Below are 20,242 nucleotides of genomic sequence, written 5' to 3' on the forward strand. Positions count from 1 at the left end.
TCTTTGCCGGGAGATATTAGTATTCCATTTCAAGGAAATTCCCCATTCTGCCTTAACAGACATGCTGGGGTATGTCATTTTTCCCAGGGTGTCTCGTATGAGCGCAATGATTTCTATGCCAAACGCTTTCAGTCACAAAAAATACAATTGTATAAATTAGAATATTGGTGGAAATGAAGAAATTAGAAATAGATATACAGTGAGTCCTCGTTTAACGTCACATACCGTTCCTGAAAAATGTGACAATAAACGAAATGAAGTTAATCGAAGCATAATATCCCATAAGAAACAATGTAAAAAGTGAATATCGGCTCCTAGACCTCACAATTCCTACGTGAAAAAATTTTAGCGTATCATATCTGGGGCATTTTTTACGATAGGAATGCCAAGCTGTGGCATAAATACGAGTTCCTGTCTTCATCGACGACAATATCAGCAGTGACGTAAATCCTTCTCCATTTTTGTATCTTCCCGCATTTGCTTTTCGGCTTCGCTATGGTGGTCGCCCGGGCGAGCGTCGTTTGGGCATCATCATTGCTGAAACATCTTCGCAGTTACAGGAACCAAAACTATAGTGAACACGCCGAAAAAAGTGACGAGAAAAACTCTCGAGTTCTACACGGAAAAATTCCTTGAAATCAATTTTTAGGTTCCGAAAACCATTATGTCAAGTATAACTTAGCGCACCTACCTAAGAATTCACTTTGCAGAAAATTTGCTAAAACCGTAATCGCAATTAACAATAAACACACCATTTTACACTTCGTTTAGACGGACTGTATTACCGCCCACAAAACGAACAACCTGCAACGCCCGCCGCTTCGCGTTTTTTTCTCGCGCGAAATTTAAAAGCCCTGACGTTATCGCGAAGCGAAGGTGCGATAAACGAATGACGGTCTCAAAATTTTCATGACGTTATCACGAAATGACGTTAAACGGGGTGACGTAGAACGACGACTCACTGTACTTTTAAAAAAAAAGTCAGTAAATCAAAGAAAAAATTATTCTGAAGTAGAAAATTGTTCTGAGAATTAGGATTCAATAATGTTGCTTTCAAGCAACGATGGGGATTAATGGGTTAATTTCAACGGGTTTCATGAATTTCATGCGCACCTGAGAATCATCACTTTCCTCAGGAGAGGGTTCCTTCTTGGTTCCAACCAGCTTCCAGTCGACGTTTCTAATGATGTCTCCTGTGCCATCAGCCTCCTCACCTTCGGATGCCCTTGAGGTCTGGGGCTGCGAGAGAATCCACATCCAGCATCATTAGCACAAGAGATACGGAATGAAAAATGGAAAGGAAGAAACTTTGTGATTTCACATGAGTATTTATTCACACAGCTATTTATTTATTTATTCAGCTCTCTAACCAAAAGCACTTGACTTGACATTTGTAATACTACATGAAACGCTCAAATTGAGTGCCAATTACTCGACTCAACTCGAATTTTCGAGCACTTGCACATCCCTAATGGGAGGAAATAGTGAGTTGTACTAATTTTATCCTCAAAATAACTTAAAAACAGCTCACTGGAATCCCTTTTTCTACGGGTCATCGAAAGTACATCTTTCAAAAAATATGTGACCAAATTTTCATCAAATTCTTGTTATTTTTACCCCAGGTGTTCTAACTAAAATTGATTGTTGGAGGCGTAACTTTGTTAAAGCGATTCATCATTAAAAATGGAAAAGAAGACAGTTTGTGCTTTAACATAAATATTAATTTACATATTTACATGACCATATCCAGTCAGCACAAAACATAATTCAGATGGTGAAATTTTCTATTCATTTGGGGCAAATTTACCCTAGCAACCTTCAATATCAATGTCGATTTTGTTCATTTATCGTGCATATGAACGCCTATGGTGAATTAACACTTTGCGTGCCATGGACGTAATATTACGTCCTGCTAATATTTCTGAAGATTGCCATGGACGTAATATTACGTCTTTCTATTTAATTGGCTTTGTACGCGTGAAGCCGTAATATTTCGCCCGTGGTACTTTTCCAGTTTACTGCTTAGGGGTTCTGTTTTTTCAAAAATCAACTGCTCGATGGAAAAGGAGTTCAATTTATGTCTCGAGGACGAAAAGTTCTCTGTAGCTACCGGCATCCCTATCTTAGCCTACTTTGTGTGAAAATTCTTTGGGTCAATGGATCGTTCGTTGGGGGACCCTGTTTGTCATCCAGGATTTATAATGCTTTGCTTGGAACAATGCTTTTTTATGATTTCCATGCTTTAAATAGTTCAAATTGAGCGTATTAAAAAAATTACTATGCATGCTGTGGCGGTACATCATATGTTGCAACTTTTTCATTTTTCAAAAACTGTAGGTTTTCATTGTTAAATTATATATTTAAAAGTTAGCAATAAATGTTATTCAACTCATTCATCAAGAAAAGAAAAGTCCATTTTTACTGAAATACACATCGATATAAATATATTTTTTATGCTGATGTTTTAAAAAATGTACGAATATAGTAAAAATGGCTGGACTTTTCAGTAGGGCTTTAAATTTAGCAGCCGGCACTTACAGTGTTAACGACAGAGATACGGAATGAAAAATGGAAAAGAAGACACTTTGCGCTTTCACATGAATATTTATTTGCACATTTACACAACCATATCCAGTCAGCACAACAGATAATTCAGACGGTAAAATTTTCTATTGATTTGCGGCAAATTTACCCTAGCAACCTTCAATATCAATGTCGATTTCGTTCGATTATCGTGCATATGAACGCCTATGGTGCATTAAAGCTATGTACTGTTACTTCACAATAGCACCGTCAGAGGTAGTGTCATCATGTTTATTTTAAAGCTCCACAGATGGCTCTAATGTCGCTTCGGGAAGTTTTATCCAGAAAAAGTACGGATTTTACCTGTGTTTCACCGCGAAATCACCCGAATTTTACCACTTAAATTTACAGATATTTTACCCGTTACCACGCAGGTTACCCATCTTTTACCGCAATTCTACCCGTTTAAAAGTAGGGTAATAATGGGCTGAAATATCTTTTGTGCTGACTGGGTAGTTTCAACGTTAGACGTCATCATCAGGTGGACAGACACCTTTCCGATCCTGACCTGATTCCGGACATGATGATGACGTCTAACATTGAAACCATGGTCGTGTAAATGTGCAAATAAATATTCATGTGAAAGCACAAAGTTTCTTCTTTATCGTTTTTCATAATGAATCGCTTTCACAACTTTATGCCTCAACTCAAATTTCTGTATCTCAAGAGATACAGAAATATGGAAATACCTTGGTGAAGTTGTCTGAGATACATAATCAAAGTTTGGTTTTTTAATAGCATTTACAGGAGGTCTCCGAGTTTTGCACAATTAACACTTTCATGCATTCTAAATTCACACCTTATACTTCACCTTTGTACCCAGCATGATTAATGACAGAAATATGCAAACACCTTTGTGAGGTTGTCAGAAATATAAAGCAGACTCTCATCACAACTGTTGATGTTAATGAATTAACCAATTGGTAATTTAAATTAACATAAATAAGCAAAAGGGTTGCCAAGGGTCAAGAGTTGTTGATAAGCTACAGGATAAGATGAATCAGTCAACAAGACAATAATTTGAGATTAATAAGATCATTATTTACGTTAACACAGTGTCTAATAGTTATTTATGGAGCAGAAGAAGAATTAAATCCAATAGAAAGAGTTAAAGTAGTTGTTTTAACAAATGTTAATTTAAATCAACAAGGAAAAGTGTTGAAGTGAATGAATTGACCAATTGCTAATTTAAATTAAAATAAATGAGCAGAAGGATTGCCTAGGGTCAAAAGTTGTTGATTAGTTACGGGATAAGATGAATCAGTCAATGAGACAACAAGGGCATGTATAATTTGAGATTAATAAGACCATTATTTAATTTAATACTTTGTCCAGTAGTTATTTATGGTGCAGAAGAAGAATTAACCCTTAACCGGTGACGTGCGGTCTGAGAGACCTAAAATTATGAATATTTTCAAAATATCTATAATTCTCGTTAGCTTCATATTTTTGCATAACAAGGACATCCCACTCTTTAAATTTAACGTTCCTTTTATTAATTTCTGTAAATTTGCAATTGAACTCGATTAGCGGTCTTTGAGACCGCACGTCACTTACTAAGAATGCATCAAGAAAAGGAATAAGCGGGATAAATTTCATGGCCACTTACTTCTTAGCCTTCCGACTTTAACATTTAAGGCCTTTTTTGAATCTGGCAAAATATTGATACATAAATATCATAATTATAACTCAAGTGTTTTGGGCATCAGTTTTTTTGATCCTGCTTCAAATCACAATTTTTTATGACAAATTGGTTCGTATTGGGAGTGTAAAAATTTTAATACAAGTTTTAGAAAAGTTAAGCATTCAAAGAAAAATTAAACAAAGCAATAAAAATGGCGTAGCAATATTTTATGAATTTTTGATTTATTGCGGAACTCTCCCAGACCGCACGTCACTGGTAGTGTAACAAGAATTGCACGTCACTGGTTAAGGGTTAAAACTTTGTCTAGTAATTATTTATGGGGCAGAAGAAGAATTAAATCCCATAGAAATATGCATTGCTTTCAAACTTAGGATTGCTGATTTGTGATGGCGACAAATGTCATATGAGATTCAAGTTCAACATTGAATAAATAGTTCATACAGTGTGTTTACCTGAATACCAGAGGCTGGAGGCATGACTTCATCCGTGGCCCCATCAGTGCATTCATTGTGCGCATAATCTTCTTCGCCGTCACTGATCTGATCCTCTTTCACTGTAGAGGACTTGTATGCTTCGGCACCACTCTAATTGAAAGGAAATATACACTCCATTGATACCAGTAACGGATACAGAAAAAACTCAAGAGGGGGCACAAAAGATATTTTGAGCTACCAATACTTTTATCGCAGTGAAAAATAATCAAGTTACATGCAAAGTTTTCCTTAAAAAATAAGGAAACAATTCATCAGATGCTACACATACAGGGACGCCGACTTGCAGAAAATATTGGGGGGGAGGGGGCCCGAACCAGGGATCTTTTCCTGGGAAATTTTACAAGTAGTGAGTTTTAAGTTTTTTAAGCATTCTGGAAGAGTCATAAGATCAACATTGGAACACTGATAACTCGAATCTCGATATTTGAACACTCCGGGGAAAATCGACGAGCCTGACACTTTTTTCCATAGCGAATTATTGAGGGAGCTCGGGCCCCCTCAACCCCATCAGTGCCTCTGCATATGGAGTATGTTTCTTCATGGAAGCGAGGCTTGGGCGTTGACAGCAGCGGAAAAGTCAAGAGTGGAAGCATTCGAAATGCGGTGCTACCGAAGAATGAGGGAGATAAAATGGATTGACCATGTGAGTAACGAGGAAGCACTGAGAAGAGTGGGAGAAAAGAGAAGAGGCTACCAATAAAATAGCTCTTATATAAAAATAAACAGGACCTATAACAAAACCTTGTGGGACACATGCGTATGTTACGAGAAGGAAGGGGCAATTGTGTAGGGAATGTACGAGGTGTAAGAACATTAATCCACATTGAAAATGCACTTACATCAGAAAATTCAATCATAGAAGTAAGGGAACAATTCATCAGATACTACAAATGGAGTATGTTTCTCTTTGGAAGCGAGGCTTGGACGTTGACAGCAGCAGAGAAGTCTAGAGTGGATGCATTCGAAATGTTGTGCTACTGAAGAATGATGACGATAAAATGGATTGACCGTGTGAGTAACGAGGAAGTGCTAAGGAGAGTGGGAGAAAAGAGAAGCCTCCTAAAAACATTAAGCAGAAGAAGGGACAACATAGTTGTCCCTTCTTAAATTTGTTATACATATGGGTCAAATAGTGGCTGTTACAAGCAAAGCAACCTTCAAAGTAACACTTCCAAACGGGGTAAGGTTAGTACACCTGGATCAATTGAGGAAATTGTGTGACACTCAACCTAAAATAAAAGAAATCATAGAGCCTGGGATGGATTCATGTGGTCAGCAAAAAAGTGTGCCCCAAAGTCCCAGTGCAGAGAGCCAGGGAGGGGTGAGTGACGAGGCTTTGAGTCTACAGCCATCACACGTCAAAGTGACAGGGTTGCAGTTCCCCAAGCGCAATTGCGCCGAAGTAACAGAGTAGTGGTTCCCCCCAAACGTCTGGATTTGTAAAAAAAAGCTTATGCTGCACTGATATACATACCTGTGGTAAAATATTATATATGAATATAGTTTTATTTTGTTATTACTTAAAAAGCATTACAAACATTCCCGTCCTTTATTCATCGAACTTGACATACTCCCGTTAAGATATATGTATTGTTATAGAGCGTAAAAATGTTGTTTTTTTGCGTAGTGGATAAAGCCCAAAAAGTTTTGGGAGCAATGTGCTGTTTAATTTTCGCAGAGGTTTCTCAATCCCTATGCACAGGCCTAATTTAACGATGTACTCAAAAGGAGTTTTTTGTATATGGGACCAAAATTGTATAATATGCTACCGAATACAATTAAAGAGACAAATTTTTTTGGTAAATACAAAAGGTTGATAAAGAAATGGACAGGGACAGGGACTTATAAAAAATATTGGGGGGGCCCATATCGGAGGTCTTGCCCCAGGAAGAGGTTAAATTGAAAGTGTGTCGCAGCACCGAAACACTACCATGATTCACAACACTTGATTCAGTTAACCTGCTTAACCTTATAATTATTTGTTTCAACACTCACTGTTGAATTTATTCTAAAAGGTAACTATCGTCAAACATGGGAAATAAAAATTACCAATATATTTTTTTGATTTCACAAAGCATAATATAACTTAATTATTTTCTTGAATTATTGAGGGGGCTCCGCCCCCCCAAACGAATCTTTGAGGGGGCTCGGGCCCCCTCAGGCCCCATGAAGTCGGCACCACTGGAAATGGATAATGACTTTTGAAGACATCGAAAAGTAATATCCCTGCCTCTATATGGTAAAGGGTCGGTATATTGCAGAAAATACCCTAGGCATCATTTGTGTTGTACATTACACGTTGTATCTCATCTTACAGTCAGCTCTGTCATTTTATTATTACGCACATAATGTTTTTTTTCTCAAGGTATTGTGTATTTTGGTTGTATGTGTTATCATTTCCGTAATTTATGAAATTTGAGGTTAGCCTAAACACAGGCTTATTGCCTTATACGTAGGCTTCCTTACTTCCTTGAATGGATGTAATAATCTGTAAAAAATATGTATGCATGGAAGAAAAAATTATTATTATTATTATTATCATGGCAGGTTTAAGGGGATACCTAGACGAAGTCTAGAGGTTCACAGGAGGTATTGGAGCGAGCAGAGGGAATAATGGTAGCCTTTGACGAAGGGAAATTGTTTAAACCTGCTGAATTCTAGGACTTCCATCTTGTTTCCATTATTTTAAAATTGTGCACTTGTAACATGTTACTTGTAAGTGCCATATTTAATTACCATTGTTATCAGGGATTGGAATTTATCCATTCTTGAGTTTAACCCCAATTTGATGCTTACGCAATCTTTAAAAAACAACATCAGATGCAAAGGCACCAGGATTATTGATCGCCAATGACGTCATGCCTGGCCTCGGCAACGCTCGGGTGTCTTCGTGCAGCGGTCGGCGTCAGAGCAATTTTTCTCGATTTTAAAGTCAATTTTTTTATCTTTTTTGATGATGAATGGAGAAACTTTAGGTGTTTTTGCGAGCTAATATATCCATCTTACTTATTCAAAATAGTTTTTAGAGCAATCGACTACCCAAGCAAGTTCCCCATTCACATTACTCCAAAGGGAGTTTACTTACACAGTACCTTTGTGCTAAAAGAACCATTCCCAAATATACAGGATTCCAATTAACAAACAGGATGAAATATAAGTTGATAACCCTGGACCGGGCGCACTGACGTATAAAATACGTCAATCTTCGAAAACCAAGGATTTCAACATTGTACGTACATTCTGGGCTAGAATGGTCTTGTTTATTCCTACAATGTGCTTTGACTGTCTATATTGCAAGTTTTCAAAGTTCAAGGTATAGTAGCTTATTTTTTTAGATCAGAAAGAGGAACCCATCACATGTGACGTATAAATTATGCCGGGCGACCGGCCGTGTACCACCACTGTACCTATATAACTGTGTCACCTATAAATGTACAATATTTTACAAATTTCTACAAATAAAGATTAATTTGAACAAAAATCGAGTATTGTCATATATGCACATAACATGGGCAAAGTACGCTTTTTGCCCAGTCGTGTAAAAATAACAGCTGCACACGCTAGAGGGTTAAAAGCAACAATTACACCAAATGTGTCTTGTGCTCGCCGCTTCACAAAATCTTACGTAGCCCATCAAAGATAATAACAAGAGGTTCACCAACAAATGTCATTTCTTCCAAAAGAAAGCCACTGTTATAGCCCCCCGTTGATCTTTCGGTATGTTTTTGAGGAGAGTAGCGAGTGGAGCCTTCATTTCTCCGCGATTGGAATGGCACTGCTTAAATACCTAAACCCCATTATGAAGATACAAAAATTGTCTCATGTCTATGCCTGCTGCAATTAAAATTAATGAAATACTTAATGCTGTATGATCAGAATGAAGATAACAAAATATACTGCCATGACGAAGACCCGAACTCTGGCCCCTGCGGTGGAAGTCATACACGCTACCACTGCCCCACGTGACCTTCTGTTGAGCATTGCGATATTTTGGAATTATATACGGCTTGTGAAAAGTACCGCATGAAAATTGATAAATTACAGCCAAACTAAGGCCCATTCAACGGAACCGCCAATAGTTCAGGGATGTGTTAACCATTCCGAAGGCCATAAAAAATACGGCATTGAAAAAGGCGGAGCAAGGTACGTGGTCTCCCCTTGTTAGTGGAAAAACACAACCTAATCCTTCACTTGATCAAATGTGAACACTCACAGTAGAGCTGTGGCATTGAAGTATGTACATATATTATATGTAAATGGAAAAGAAAACCCTCAATAACTAATGAGTATAAAAGTTGTCATGGAAAAAGCAATAATGGGTTGTCGTTGATTTGGATGAAAGATAGAGAACAAGGAAGTTTCATAATTTTTCTGCATCAAAATCTGGAGTATGTATATGGAGTATATGGGTAGGGTAATGGGTAGATATCAACTGAAAATAAGCACAAAGAAAACCAAGATCTTAGTATGCAGCAGAAGAGAAGAAGTCAAGACTAACATTAAAATAGGGAAGCAAAAACTGACAGAGGTGGATGAATTCTGTTATTTGGGAAGCAAGATAACTAGTGACAGGAGAAGTAAGAAAGACATTATCAGCAGAATAGCCCAGGCGAAGAGAGCATTCCACCAAAAGAGAGACCTGCTCACAGCAGGAAACTTAAGTATGGAAGTAAAGAAACAATTTATAAGATCCTACATCTGGAGTATGCTCCTATACGGAAGTGAGGCATGGACAATGACCGCAGCGGAGAAAGCAAGGATAGAGGTCTTCGAAATGTGGTGCTACAGAAGAATGATGAATATCAAATGGATCGACAGAGTTAGTAACGAGGAAGTCCTAAGAAGAGTGGGAGAGAAGAGAAGCCTCATGAAAACCTTAACCGGAACAATCTTATAGGCCACATCCTGAGACATGTTGGCCTGATGAAGACATTCGTCGAAGGACAAGTGGAAGGCAAGAACGGAAAAGGAAGACCTCGAACAAAATATATGGAACAAGTAAAGGATGTTAAAGAGAAGAAAAAAGTAGGTGTGAAATGATTAGCTGATAGGAGAATAGAGTGGAGAGCTGCATCAAACCAATCCTAGGATTGTTGACCAATATTGATGATGATGAGTGGTAACTGACAGTTACTTCCAGTCCCTTAGTTACAGCAATATTAATTGCTTCCTACGAAACCATGCATTCATAGTTATATCCTCATTCCAAGGATTATATTCCGTTAAAAAGGGAATACATTCTCCTGCGAAGCGATGGTGGCGGCACAAACTCCGTTGGGATACTTTTTCTCCCCATAGTACACATGTTATAAGTAAATAGAAAAGAAAACCCTCACTACCTAATAAGTATAAAAGTTGTCATGGAAAAAGCAATAATGGGTTGTCGTTGATTTGGATGAAAGATAGAGAATACGGAAGTTTTATAATTTTGGGCATCAAAAGATTAAGAGGAAGAAAAAATAAAGTAAATAAACTGTAGATAGTGATGAGAATATAAAAATTCTACCTCTGCATTACGATAACATTCATGAATGATAACGTTCTTGATCACTCGTCGAATGTAATGAGCAGAGTGGGTGCATTTGGCGCAGGCATGCAGCTAGCAATTAAGGGTTGAGGAATGGATATAGAGGAATGGATATAGAGGAATGGATTTGCATCACAGCAAAACTACTCTAAAAAAGGCAAGGGGGTACTTACGCAATCGTCTGTGGCCAGGGGGTCTAAGGCATCACTTGAAGTCTCTGCCACATCTGGCGCATACAGCAAGGGATAATTCCCCTCAGTAAGGTGTTCTCCATTCTCCTCTTTCAGATCAGACTAGAAGAAAATAATGCACGTCACTCCATAAAGTAACAATAATAACAACTAGCAGGCCACCAGGCATAGTTTGGGCAGGATACATAGTGCCCAGAGAATAGGGTGGTTTCCCATTTACCTATTTTTTAATTGCCTAAAAAGAAAAAATATAACTACTGGAGCACATATTTCACGCTTTTGGATTCTTAAATGATGATACCTGTTTTTTGCGATCAAATGAAAAGTGAAAATTTTCATGTGCGCCAAAATGCGACAGCTAAGTAGGAATGCTGGGAAAAGTCCGCGTGACAGATTTCTGGTTCCAGCTATCGCACTTTGAGGTGACCTTGGGACGAGGCTTTGAGCGCTGATACGACGCAGGCTGTTAGCAGGTAGCAGAGTACCCTGCTAGCAGGTAGCACTTGGCTAAAATAAGGATTACATATTATTACCCTATCAAACAAAGGAAACTTAGCGAAATTAGGTAATTTTAATGGGTGATTATTAAGAGATGTGCCCCTGAGCTTTGTGCCTCATGCATGCACTGGTAATCTCAGACAATGTAAAACTCCCATCTACTCGTATAGAAACTAGGTCCCTGTGACGTCACGTGGAGTGGCATTGCATGGGCGCCAATCTGGCTTTTTTTAAATGAGGTTAAAATTGACCATTGCCGTTCATCTAAACTGGGATTTCTAAAACCAAATAATTTGTATATTATGAATACCGTAAGGGTGGATAACTAATCGCAATCAATCTTTCGTTTTCTTTGATTAAGGAAACTACCCTATTAGGAAACATGTCCTTGAAATTGGGAAAAATTGTCCGCAGCACAGATATGAGCGAAGAGAGCCATTTATTCTAAATATTGGAAACCAATTACACAAGGTCCTATCCGGGATTATTGCTTGGGGGTGTGGAGGGGTAATGTGGGGGGGGGACATAATAATTAACATCAGAGTCTGAGGGGCAAACTGTCTTCTCAAATTTGGGATAAAAACTACATGCAACAATTACTCCACAAAATATACTCTTAATTTCAAAGTAAAAATTATTAACATGGAAATATGTATTAATTTTTAATTAAAATGTAAAAAAATGTGTGTATTACAGGCAGTATCAGTGGTGTAACTATGGGAAGGATGAGGGGATAGATCTCCCACCCAAAGACTCAGAGAAATAAAAAAAATATTTAAAACAATAGGGTAGTTTCCTTCATAAAAGAAAACGAAAGGCATTGATTGTGATTTGTTACCCACCATTAGTGTCTTCATAATATATACAAATTATTTGGTTTTAGAAACCCCAGTTTAGACGAATGGCAATGGTCAATTTTAACCGCACTTGAAAAAGGCAAGATTGGTGCCCATGCGATGCCACTGCACGTGACGTCACAGGGACCTAGTTTCTATACGAGTAGACAGGAGTTTTACATCGTCTGAGATTACCAATGCATGAATGAGGCACAGAGCTCAGGGAACCATCTCTTAATAATCACCTATTAAAACTGGCTATGGTCGGGAAGTTTTCTTTGTTAGATAAGGTATTAATAATCCTTATTTAAGCGAAGCGCTATCTGCTAGCAGGGTACTCTGCTACCTGCTAGCATCCTGCGTCGTATAAGCGCTCAAGACCTCGCCCCAAGGTCACCTCATATGGTGACAGTGGGAGCCAGAATGACGTCACAAGGACTTTTCCCAGCATTCCTACTTAGCCGACGCATTTTCGCACGCTTGAAAATTTTCACTTTTTGTTTAATCGCGAAAAATAGATATCGTCATTCAAATATCTAAGAGCGTGAAATGCGTACTCCAGGAGTAACAATATTTCGATTGAAGGTAATAAAAAAATAATAGGAAACCACCCTATTGCCCAGTTTTGATAGATAATAATTGCATGTGCTAAAGTTAAACATAAAGTTCTATTTCTGTCACACGATCAATTTTAACCATACTTGAAAAAAGGCCAGTTTGGCGCCCATGCGATGCCACTCCACGTGACTTCACAGGGACCTAGTTTATATGCGAGTAGATAGGAGTTTTTCAACGTCTGAGATTACCAATGCATGCATGCTCAGGGAAACATCTCTTAATAATCACCTATTAAAATTACCTAAGTTCAGAAAGTTTCCTTTGTTTGATAGGGTAATAACAATCCTTATTTAAGCGTAGCACTACCTGCTAGCAGGGTACTCTGCTACCTGCTAGCAGCCTGCATTGTAGTGGTGCTCAAAGCCTCGCACCAAGGGCACCTCACACGGCGACAGCTGGAACCAGAATGACGTCACACGGACTTTTCCAAACATTCCTACTTAGCCGATGCGTTTTCACTTTTCGTTTGATCGTGAAAAATAGATATCGTCATTCAAATATCTAAGAGCATGAAATGTGTACTCCAGGAGTAATAATCTTTCGATTTAGGCAATAAAAAAATAATAGGAAACCACCCTATTGCCCAGTTTTGATAGATAATAATTGCATGTGCTTAAAGTTAAACATAAAGTTCTATTTCTGTCACACGAGTAGTGGTTTTGTACAACAAAGATCGCATTTCGTATTTATAGATAAGTTTAGGGAAGCTGAATTACCAACGATGGACGAAGCGAGAAAGAAATAGTAGTGATTATAAGAGTGGAAGGAAAGGAATACTTCTAAAAACCTTAAGCAGAATATAAATGAAAGTGAAAAAAACTTTGTGAATGTCCACAGTATTTATTCAAGTACGACGCGTTTCATCGAATAATCGCTACCATCAGGTACAAAAATCATCGTTATCATCAGGTACAAAAACCTGATGATAACGATTATTTTTGTACCTGATGATAGCGATGATTCGCTGAAACGCATCATACTTGAATAAATACTGTGGACAATCACATAGTTTTTTCACTTTCATTTATAATTGCAATATGTTCCACAACATCTCGCCAAACACCGTTGAATGAATCTTAAGCAGAAGACACCTTAACTTAGCTGGCCACATTCTGAAACATGATGGACTGATAAAGACAATCGAAGAAGGACAGGTGGAAGGGAAGAAGGAAAAGGGATGGCCCCGAATGAGTTACATAGGACAATGAGTAATAAAAGATGTAAAAGAGAAGAAATATGTGGCTATGAAAAGGCTAGCGGATAGGAGAGAGGAATGGAGAGCTGAAAAATCTGAGCTTTTCCTGGTGAATTGCATGGATGAAAGCTTCTCGGGTTTCCAACCGGGTCAGGGTCTGCATGGTGTAGGCCGACGTTTCGTTGGGAGACTTTCCCAACATCCGCAGGGCTAATGATGCCGATGTCGCGGTGTTTCGATATTTATACCCTCCTCCTTCACCTAGGTGGTCTCTGATTGGTCCGGGATTTTTCCTCCTTCCTCGTCCTATTTAATGCCAGGTTCCAAGCGCTACTTAGCTGCAGTCCTCGATCTCTATTGATGTTGTTGGGGTGAAGACGGATCTCTACGGCTTCTTTAGTTATACGGTCCCAATAGCCTCTTGTTCTTCCAAGTTGGGCAGTTTCTTCCCAGTGGATATTATGATTTTCCTGGACACAGTGTTCAGCAATGGCCGATTTTTCAAGTTGTCCGAGTCGGAAGTGGCGTCGATGCTCCTTCACCCTCGTCTCAATGGTCCTCTCCGTCCCTCCAATATACAATGGAGAGCTGCGTCAAACCAATCTGAGGTTTGTTGAATGCATAGGATATTAGCCGACTCCTCATTATCCAGCTGCAGTTTATCCGTGCATGTTGCAGATTATCTGTGCATAAGTTCCCACAGTGACAGTGTAGTTTCCGATGTTGCACAGTGGTTTTGGAGCATCCGTGCAAAATCGCTCAGCAAATTTCTTTTCAGAATATGTCATCTATGAAGGTCTGCCACTATGACGATCGCAGTAGGGAAAAGAAAGCTCTAGGAGAGTCCAGGAAGCTATCTTAAATAACGGACAACGTGTGAAAATATTATTATATATTTTTATTTACGTAAATTGTGAAACTAGCATGAAATTAAAGCAAAAGTTTGGATTATTTACATTTTCCGCATCTCCCCATCACAATTCTCTGTTAAACGCACACAATGACCAAATACTTACGTATCAACAGGAGACTTGAATGTGGAATCAGCTGCATTTTGATGAAAGTTATTTATAGAATGCGAGATATTGTTGCAAATGAACAAATGTATCAGTTTGCGCGCCGTTAACGTCAGGAATATTTACCAGTTCTTGTTTATTTTTGTTTTTTTTTTAATTATTTAAAAACCAATTTTAGGAAACAATAGCAATATTTGGGAAGTAAGATATGCCGTCGCATGTTCTCTGAAAAATTCTGTGCATTTTGGCACCTCATTTGTATAGTTTGGTTGCGTATAAGTTGAGAAAAAGGTATCTATACAGTAGAAATAATATAGAAGATATATTGTTTGATTTGACATGCCTTATATCTGGGCCATTATTTAATCTACTAGATCGCTAGGCAAATAAATTAATAATAATAATAACTAACCAAACTATTGGCTCCGGGTAGTGAGCAGTCTTGCACGGGAATGTATACTTCCGTCACTTGGACTGGGCGTGCAAGCTGTACATTGCCTTCAATTGCATCTCGAATGCCGGCCTTTGTCTCAGCGGAGGAGCGCAGCTTGTACTCAGCAGCCCCCTCTCTTTTGACATTCTACAGAGAAAGAAACGGTGATAAATACATCAAATCTTTTAAAATCAACAATAGAGTAGTTTTCTTCACCAAAGAAAAAGAAAGGCATTGATTGTGACTCGTTACCCACCATTGGCATATTCATAATATACAAATTATTTGGTTTTAGAAGACACACACACACACATTCTATTTACAGTAAAACCTCTATGTAGTGAACCTCTTTACATTATAAACCTCCATACTTCATACCACCCCTATGGTCCTGTCAGATTAACACGTAAATTTATGGGCAAACCACTTTGTAGTGAACCTCTTCATCTCATAAAACCTCCACTTATCATACCAAGGAGACACCCCCGAGATGGCCTAACTACCTCCACAAATTGTTTCGAGACAAAGAGAAATTATTAATGCAGCCACAATTACGTACATGGAATGACATTTTCAGCAATATATGTTTCATAATTATTTTTTTCTTATGCACCTTTAATATGCTGTAATTTTCACGTTAATCATTAGTTGTGGCCATTTAGTTCCATATGAGAGCATGCCTAACAGTAAATAAGAAAAAAAGATATCCAACTATCCTAATAATTTTAAGTGACTGTTGAATTGTTTTCTCTTGAATCATGGTAAAAATCATGCGATAGCACTTGCTTTGTTTTATCATTAAATAATAAATATATATTCACTAATGCATGCATGTTTGTTTAAATTTATAAATGTAATGTTTAAAAGACAGTAGTGCCTTTCATTTCCAATGGATATGAAAAAATGGTGCATATCACTAAAACCTATATCAACTCATTCTAATATCATTCAAATATATATTCTCATATCAACTCATTACGCATTTTCAGACTTCAGAAAAAGGCTGTTAGAATAATAGCCCAGAAACCATCCAGACACTCATGCAGATGCTTATTCAAGGAGCTAGGCCTTCTGCCACTGCCTTGCATTTATATTATGATTACTGTCTTGTACATCAAATCTAATATCATAAGCTTTCTCCTCAATAGTGACCATCACCACCATCACACGAGATGCAAGCATGACATACATTACACTATTACAAGGACAAACTTAAACAAACTGGGCCCGAGGGAAATGGGGGTACGACTTTATAATAAACTCCCTGCTGATGTAAAAAATATTAAAAAATTTAATGCTTTTAAAATACAATCAAAAAGGTTCCTTCTTACAGGTTCATATTACTCTTTGGAGGAATATTTACATGAGTTAAGGGCTTGACGGAATGTTATACAATGTGATTTTTTTTTCCTTTTCCTTGTCATGAGTGATTACTATACGTGATATATATGTACACTGATTTTATGCTTTGTGAAGTAACTTATGTTTTTGATGGACGTGCCTTATACCTTGACAAATGTACCTTGGTCTTTTGGGCAAATAAAACATATTATTATTATTTACTCATAGTTAAAATGAACAGTAAACTAAGGAAAATTAATTATCAGATGTATCAAATTAATACCCTAGTCTCAACAAAAACCAAGGTTATGATATATCACGCAGTGGTTGAATCAATATTACGCTACGGAATTACCATTTGGGGAAGTACTGCACAATACTATCAGGACGCTCTGTTAAAAACTCAAAAAAAAAATCTCAAATTAATTCAAGCAGGGATTGAATCAACAACAAATCATAAGAATGCAGGAATATCCCTCAAGGGTTCTCCTGAACATAATAAATCTTTGTATGAAGAACTCGGTATACTAAAGGTTACTGACCTGTACATCTATGTGTTAGTAATTAATAATTATTTCAGCAATACATTAAAGATTCATAAAGATTACAACCACTCCATGGAAATGAGAAATCTTACTCATTACTATGTACCGAAATATAATAACAACTATGGTAAAGGTGTAATGAATATTAAAATCCCAATGGCAATAAACGAGTTACCAAATAACTTAAAGAGAATAAAATCTATTAGGGAATTAAAAATTAAACTAAAAAAGCACCTACTGGAGAGATCGTAAAACTGATGTTTTATAATTTTCTTAAGATATGTTTTTGAGTGTCATAATCTAAAACTACTATGTGGCTAGGGAATTTAGGAATACTTTAGTGCTCATATATATATGATGGGGTATATGTATATTGTCTGTGTGCAAAAACTTAATAAATGTTTTGTAAGAGTAAAGATAATAATAGAACCTGCTGATAAGCTTAAAGCTTAGCAGGACCATTAAAATGAAAAAATAATGTAGTTTTCATTCAAATGTAAATATTTAGAGAACTTAAATGTTTTATTGGAAGATATACTTAACTGAATTGAATTATATAGTGACAATATCATATTTTTCAGATAATATTTTATATTTTGTAACATTTTTAAAAATTTTGTGATATGCTATGCAATATGACTACTTATTTGAATGGATATTAACGAATGGTTAATATTTTATAGGTATCGAACTATTGTTTGAAAAAAAAAATTATTATTATTATTACTACCTCTCTATTGTGAACCTCCATACATCAAATTGTCCAAATTTTGGTCCCCTACATTACGATGTAAAGAGGTTTTACTGTATATGTGTATTAGTAATAGTTAGCTATAATTAGTAATATGTAAGTGAGCCCAATGACTGGGCACCTTTCCCCCACTCCACATTCCACCTGCCCCATTTCTTGCTTGCCCATACCGCTGTATCAGCTCTTCCCCCAACCCTTCTACCTAGCCGCCGAGGAATTGCGAACGCATACGCAGCAGTAAAACACAACGTTGTCTCCTGGTCGCCTATGCATGGGGTGACTGTGAGGCAACGAATAGGGAATGGCCAGCGAGGAGTCACGTGGTGACGACGAGCGGCTGTGGAGCGCTCTCGGGAACGAGTGGAGGAGTCTGGGTGCGGAAGTTGCACTGAATGGTCGAATAAGGCGAGAGTTGTGAACCTTGTGTTGGCGTCTTAATTGGTTCCCTGATGACCCCTCGACGGACCCCGCTGATCTAGGGACTTACAAATAGTTAGCATTGCCCACCATTATTGTATTCACGAAATACAAATTATTTGGTTTTCCAAATACCAGGCTAGACGAATGGCAATGCTCAATTTCAACCTCGTTCAAAAAATTTTAGATTGGCGCCCATGCAATGCCACTCCACGTGACATCACAGAGGCCTAGATTCTCTGCGAGTAGTTGGGAGTTTTACATCGTCTGAGATTACCAATGCATGCATGAGGCACAGAGCTCAGGGAAACATGTGTTTATAATCACCTATTAAAACTGACTAAGGTCGGAAAGTTTCCTTTGTTTGATAAGGTGTTAATAATCCTTATTTAAGCCAAGCGCTACCAGCTAGCAGCCTGCATTGCAGCGGCGCACATACCCTCGCCCCAAGGTCACCTCACACGGCGTAAGCAGGAATCAGAAATACGTCACAAGGGCTTTTCCCGATATTCATACTTAGCCATTGCATTTTCGCGTGCTTGAAAATTTTTCACTTTTCATTTAATCGCAAAAAATTGAAATCGTTATTTAAAAATCTTAAAGCATGTATTGTGTACTCCATGAGTAATAATCTTTCGATTCAGGCAATAAAAAATAATAGAAAACCACCCCATTGCTTCTTATCTTGATGAAACAGAATTTTTTTAAATATAATCTATACCATTGCGTAAAAATTGAATGATGTTTGTCTTCCTCAATCACTAAAAAACTATGGAACCAACTGAAATAAAGTTTGGCAGGAAGATCTTTAGGACAAAACTTTAACAAATAACACAAGGGTGTCCAGGCAATGAAAGAAAAAATTCACCCATAATTCCACGTTTTCTGAGGAAATTTTTCAAAAGTATAGGTTAATCTTCGTGATAATTGCAATACTAAATAGGAATTTTATACACCCAAAATTATTTCAATATTTATATAGAAATTATATTTATGTATTATTTTGTGTTCCTTATATACAGACATTATTGGTATTCATTCAATGCAAGGCAAGAATCTGCTTTGACCCCATAAGTAGATGACATACTTTCTCTTCCTTGTGGTTTTGTATCTTAACCACTAAATGCTGTCATGCGTACCCGGTACGCTTTCTGACTTACTGCATATAATATTTTCTCTCCGTCAGATATTGTACTTTAAATTAAAACTAATTACTCTATATTTTAAAGAAATGTTTTTCCTTTCCAATAAAATATTCAAGCGACTTTATTCCTTCAGGGTTTTTAAAAATGTTTTGATGAAATACCATTTTAAACCAGCACGTCAACAAATTTGGTCCATAAACTCAACACCTTCCTTCAACTGTACTATCTTAAAAACTGCCGCCTATTCTCCTAGTGAGATGTCAAGAAGGGTCAGCTACTTTGGCTTGACACACCGTATCTTCCTCATAAGCTGCTCACTGCCTTCTCTCCGTCTCTCCCTTGTGTGTCGTCACCTCGAGCCCCAAGTGTGTTTGGTCCGCCTCGTTAGTCCTAAGCGAAAGGGCCATGTGCTTCGCTCTGCATTTATTTTTTCTTTTTTTTTCTGGACAGTAATCAACGAAGATATAATTCCTTCTAAACATTCAGTGTATACCAAGACCCCTTCGAGATATTTTCTCATCTCTTGCTGGAGCTTCGAAACCATGCACTTCAGGTGTAAAAGAAATAAAATACAGGTGAAACATTTATCGCTGAAAATGCCATTCCGTGTATGTAATCGTGGATGCATTAATGGTCTCTAGTTGTCTCAGTACGATTTGCGGAGGTAGTTAGGCAGTCTCGGGGATGTCTCCTTAGTATGATAAGTGGAAGTTTTACGGGATAAGGAGGTTCACTACACAGAAGTTTTGCTATAAATTTACATGTAAATCTGATGGGACCATAGGGGTGGTATGAAGTATGTAGGTTTATGATGTAAAGAGGTTCACTACATAGAGGTTTTACTGTTATTTTTCAAAAAGATATTTTAAAGACATGATTTAAAAATTCAAACACAAAAAACTGTAATAGTGAACTGATATAGATGGCTTGAGCAAAATATATTGTGATCCTATTTATCAAAATTGATATGAATATAAAAATTGTAATATCGTAACCTATAAAATAAC

General features: G+C 37.5%; 1 protein-coding gene across 1 annotated transcript in view; it reads right to left on the reverse strand.

Annotated features, from left to right (window-relative positions):
• LOC124172340 (zinc finger protein 484-like) overlaps positions 1-20,242 on the reverse strand; it is a 44,213-nt gene that overhangs the window by 21,031 nt on the left and 2,940 nt on the right. Inside the window, exons 2-5 of the mRNA XM_046551786.1 lie at positions 15,016-15,183; positions 10,423-10,542; positions 4,681-4,812; positions 1,114-1,239 (exon numbers count right to left, since the gene is read on the reverse strand). Coding sequence (XP_046407742.1) covers positions 1,114-1,239; positions 4,681-4,704 — 150 coding nt within the window. The 5' untranslated portion in view covers positions 4,705-4,812; positions 10,423-10,542; positions 15,016-15,183. The remainder of the gene's footprint in view (positions 1-1,113; positions 1,240-4,680; positions 4,813-10,422; positions 10,543-15,015; positions 15,184-20,242) is intronic.

The sequence above is a fragment of the Ischnura elegans genome (genome assembly GCF_921293095.1).
Source record: "Ischnura elegans chromosome 13 unlocalized genomic scaffold, ioIscEleg1.1 SUPER_13_unloc_1, whole genome shotgun sequence".
Taxonomy (NCBI): domain Eukaryota; kingdom Metazoa; phylum Arthropoda; class Insecta; order Odonata; family Coenagrionidae; genus Ischnura; species Ischnura elegans.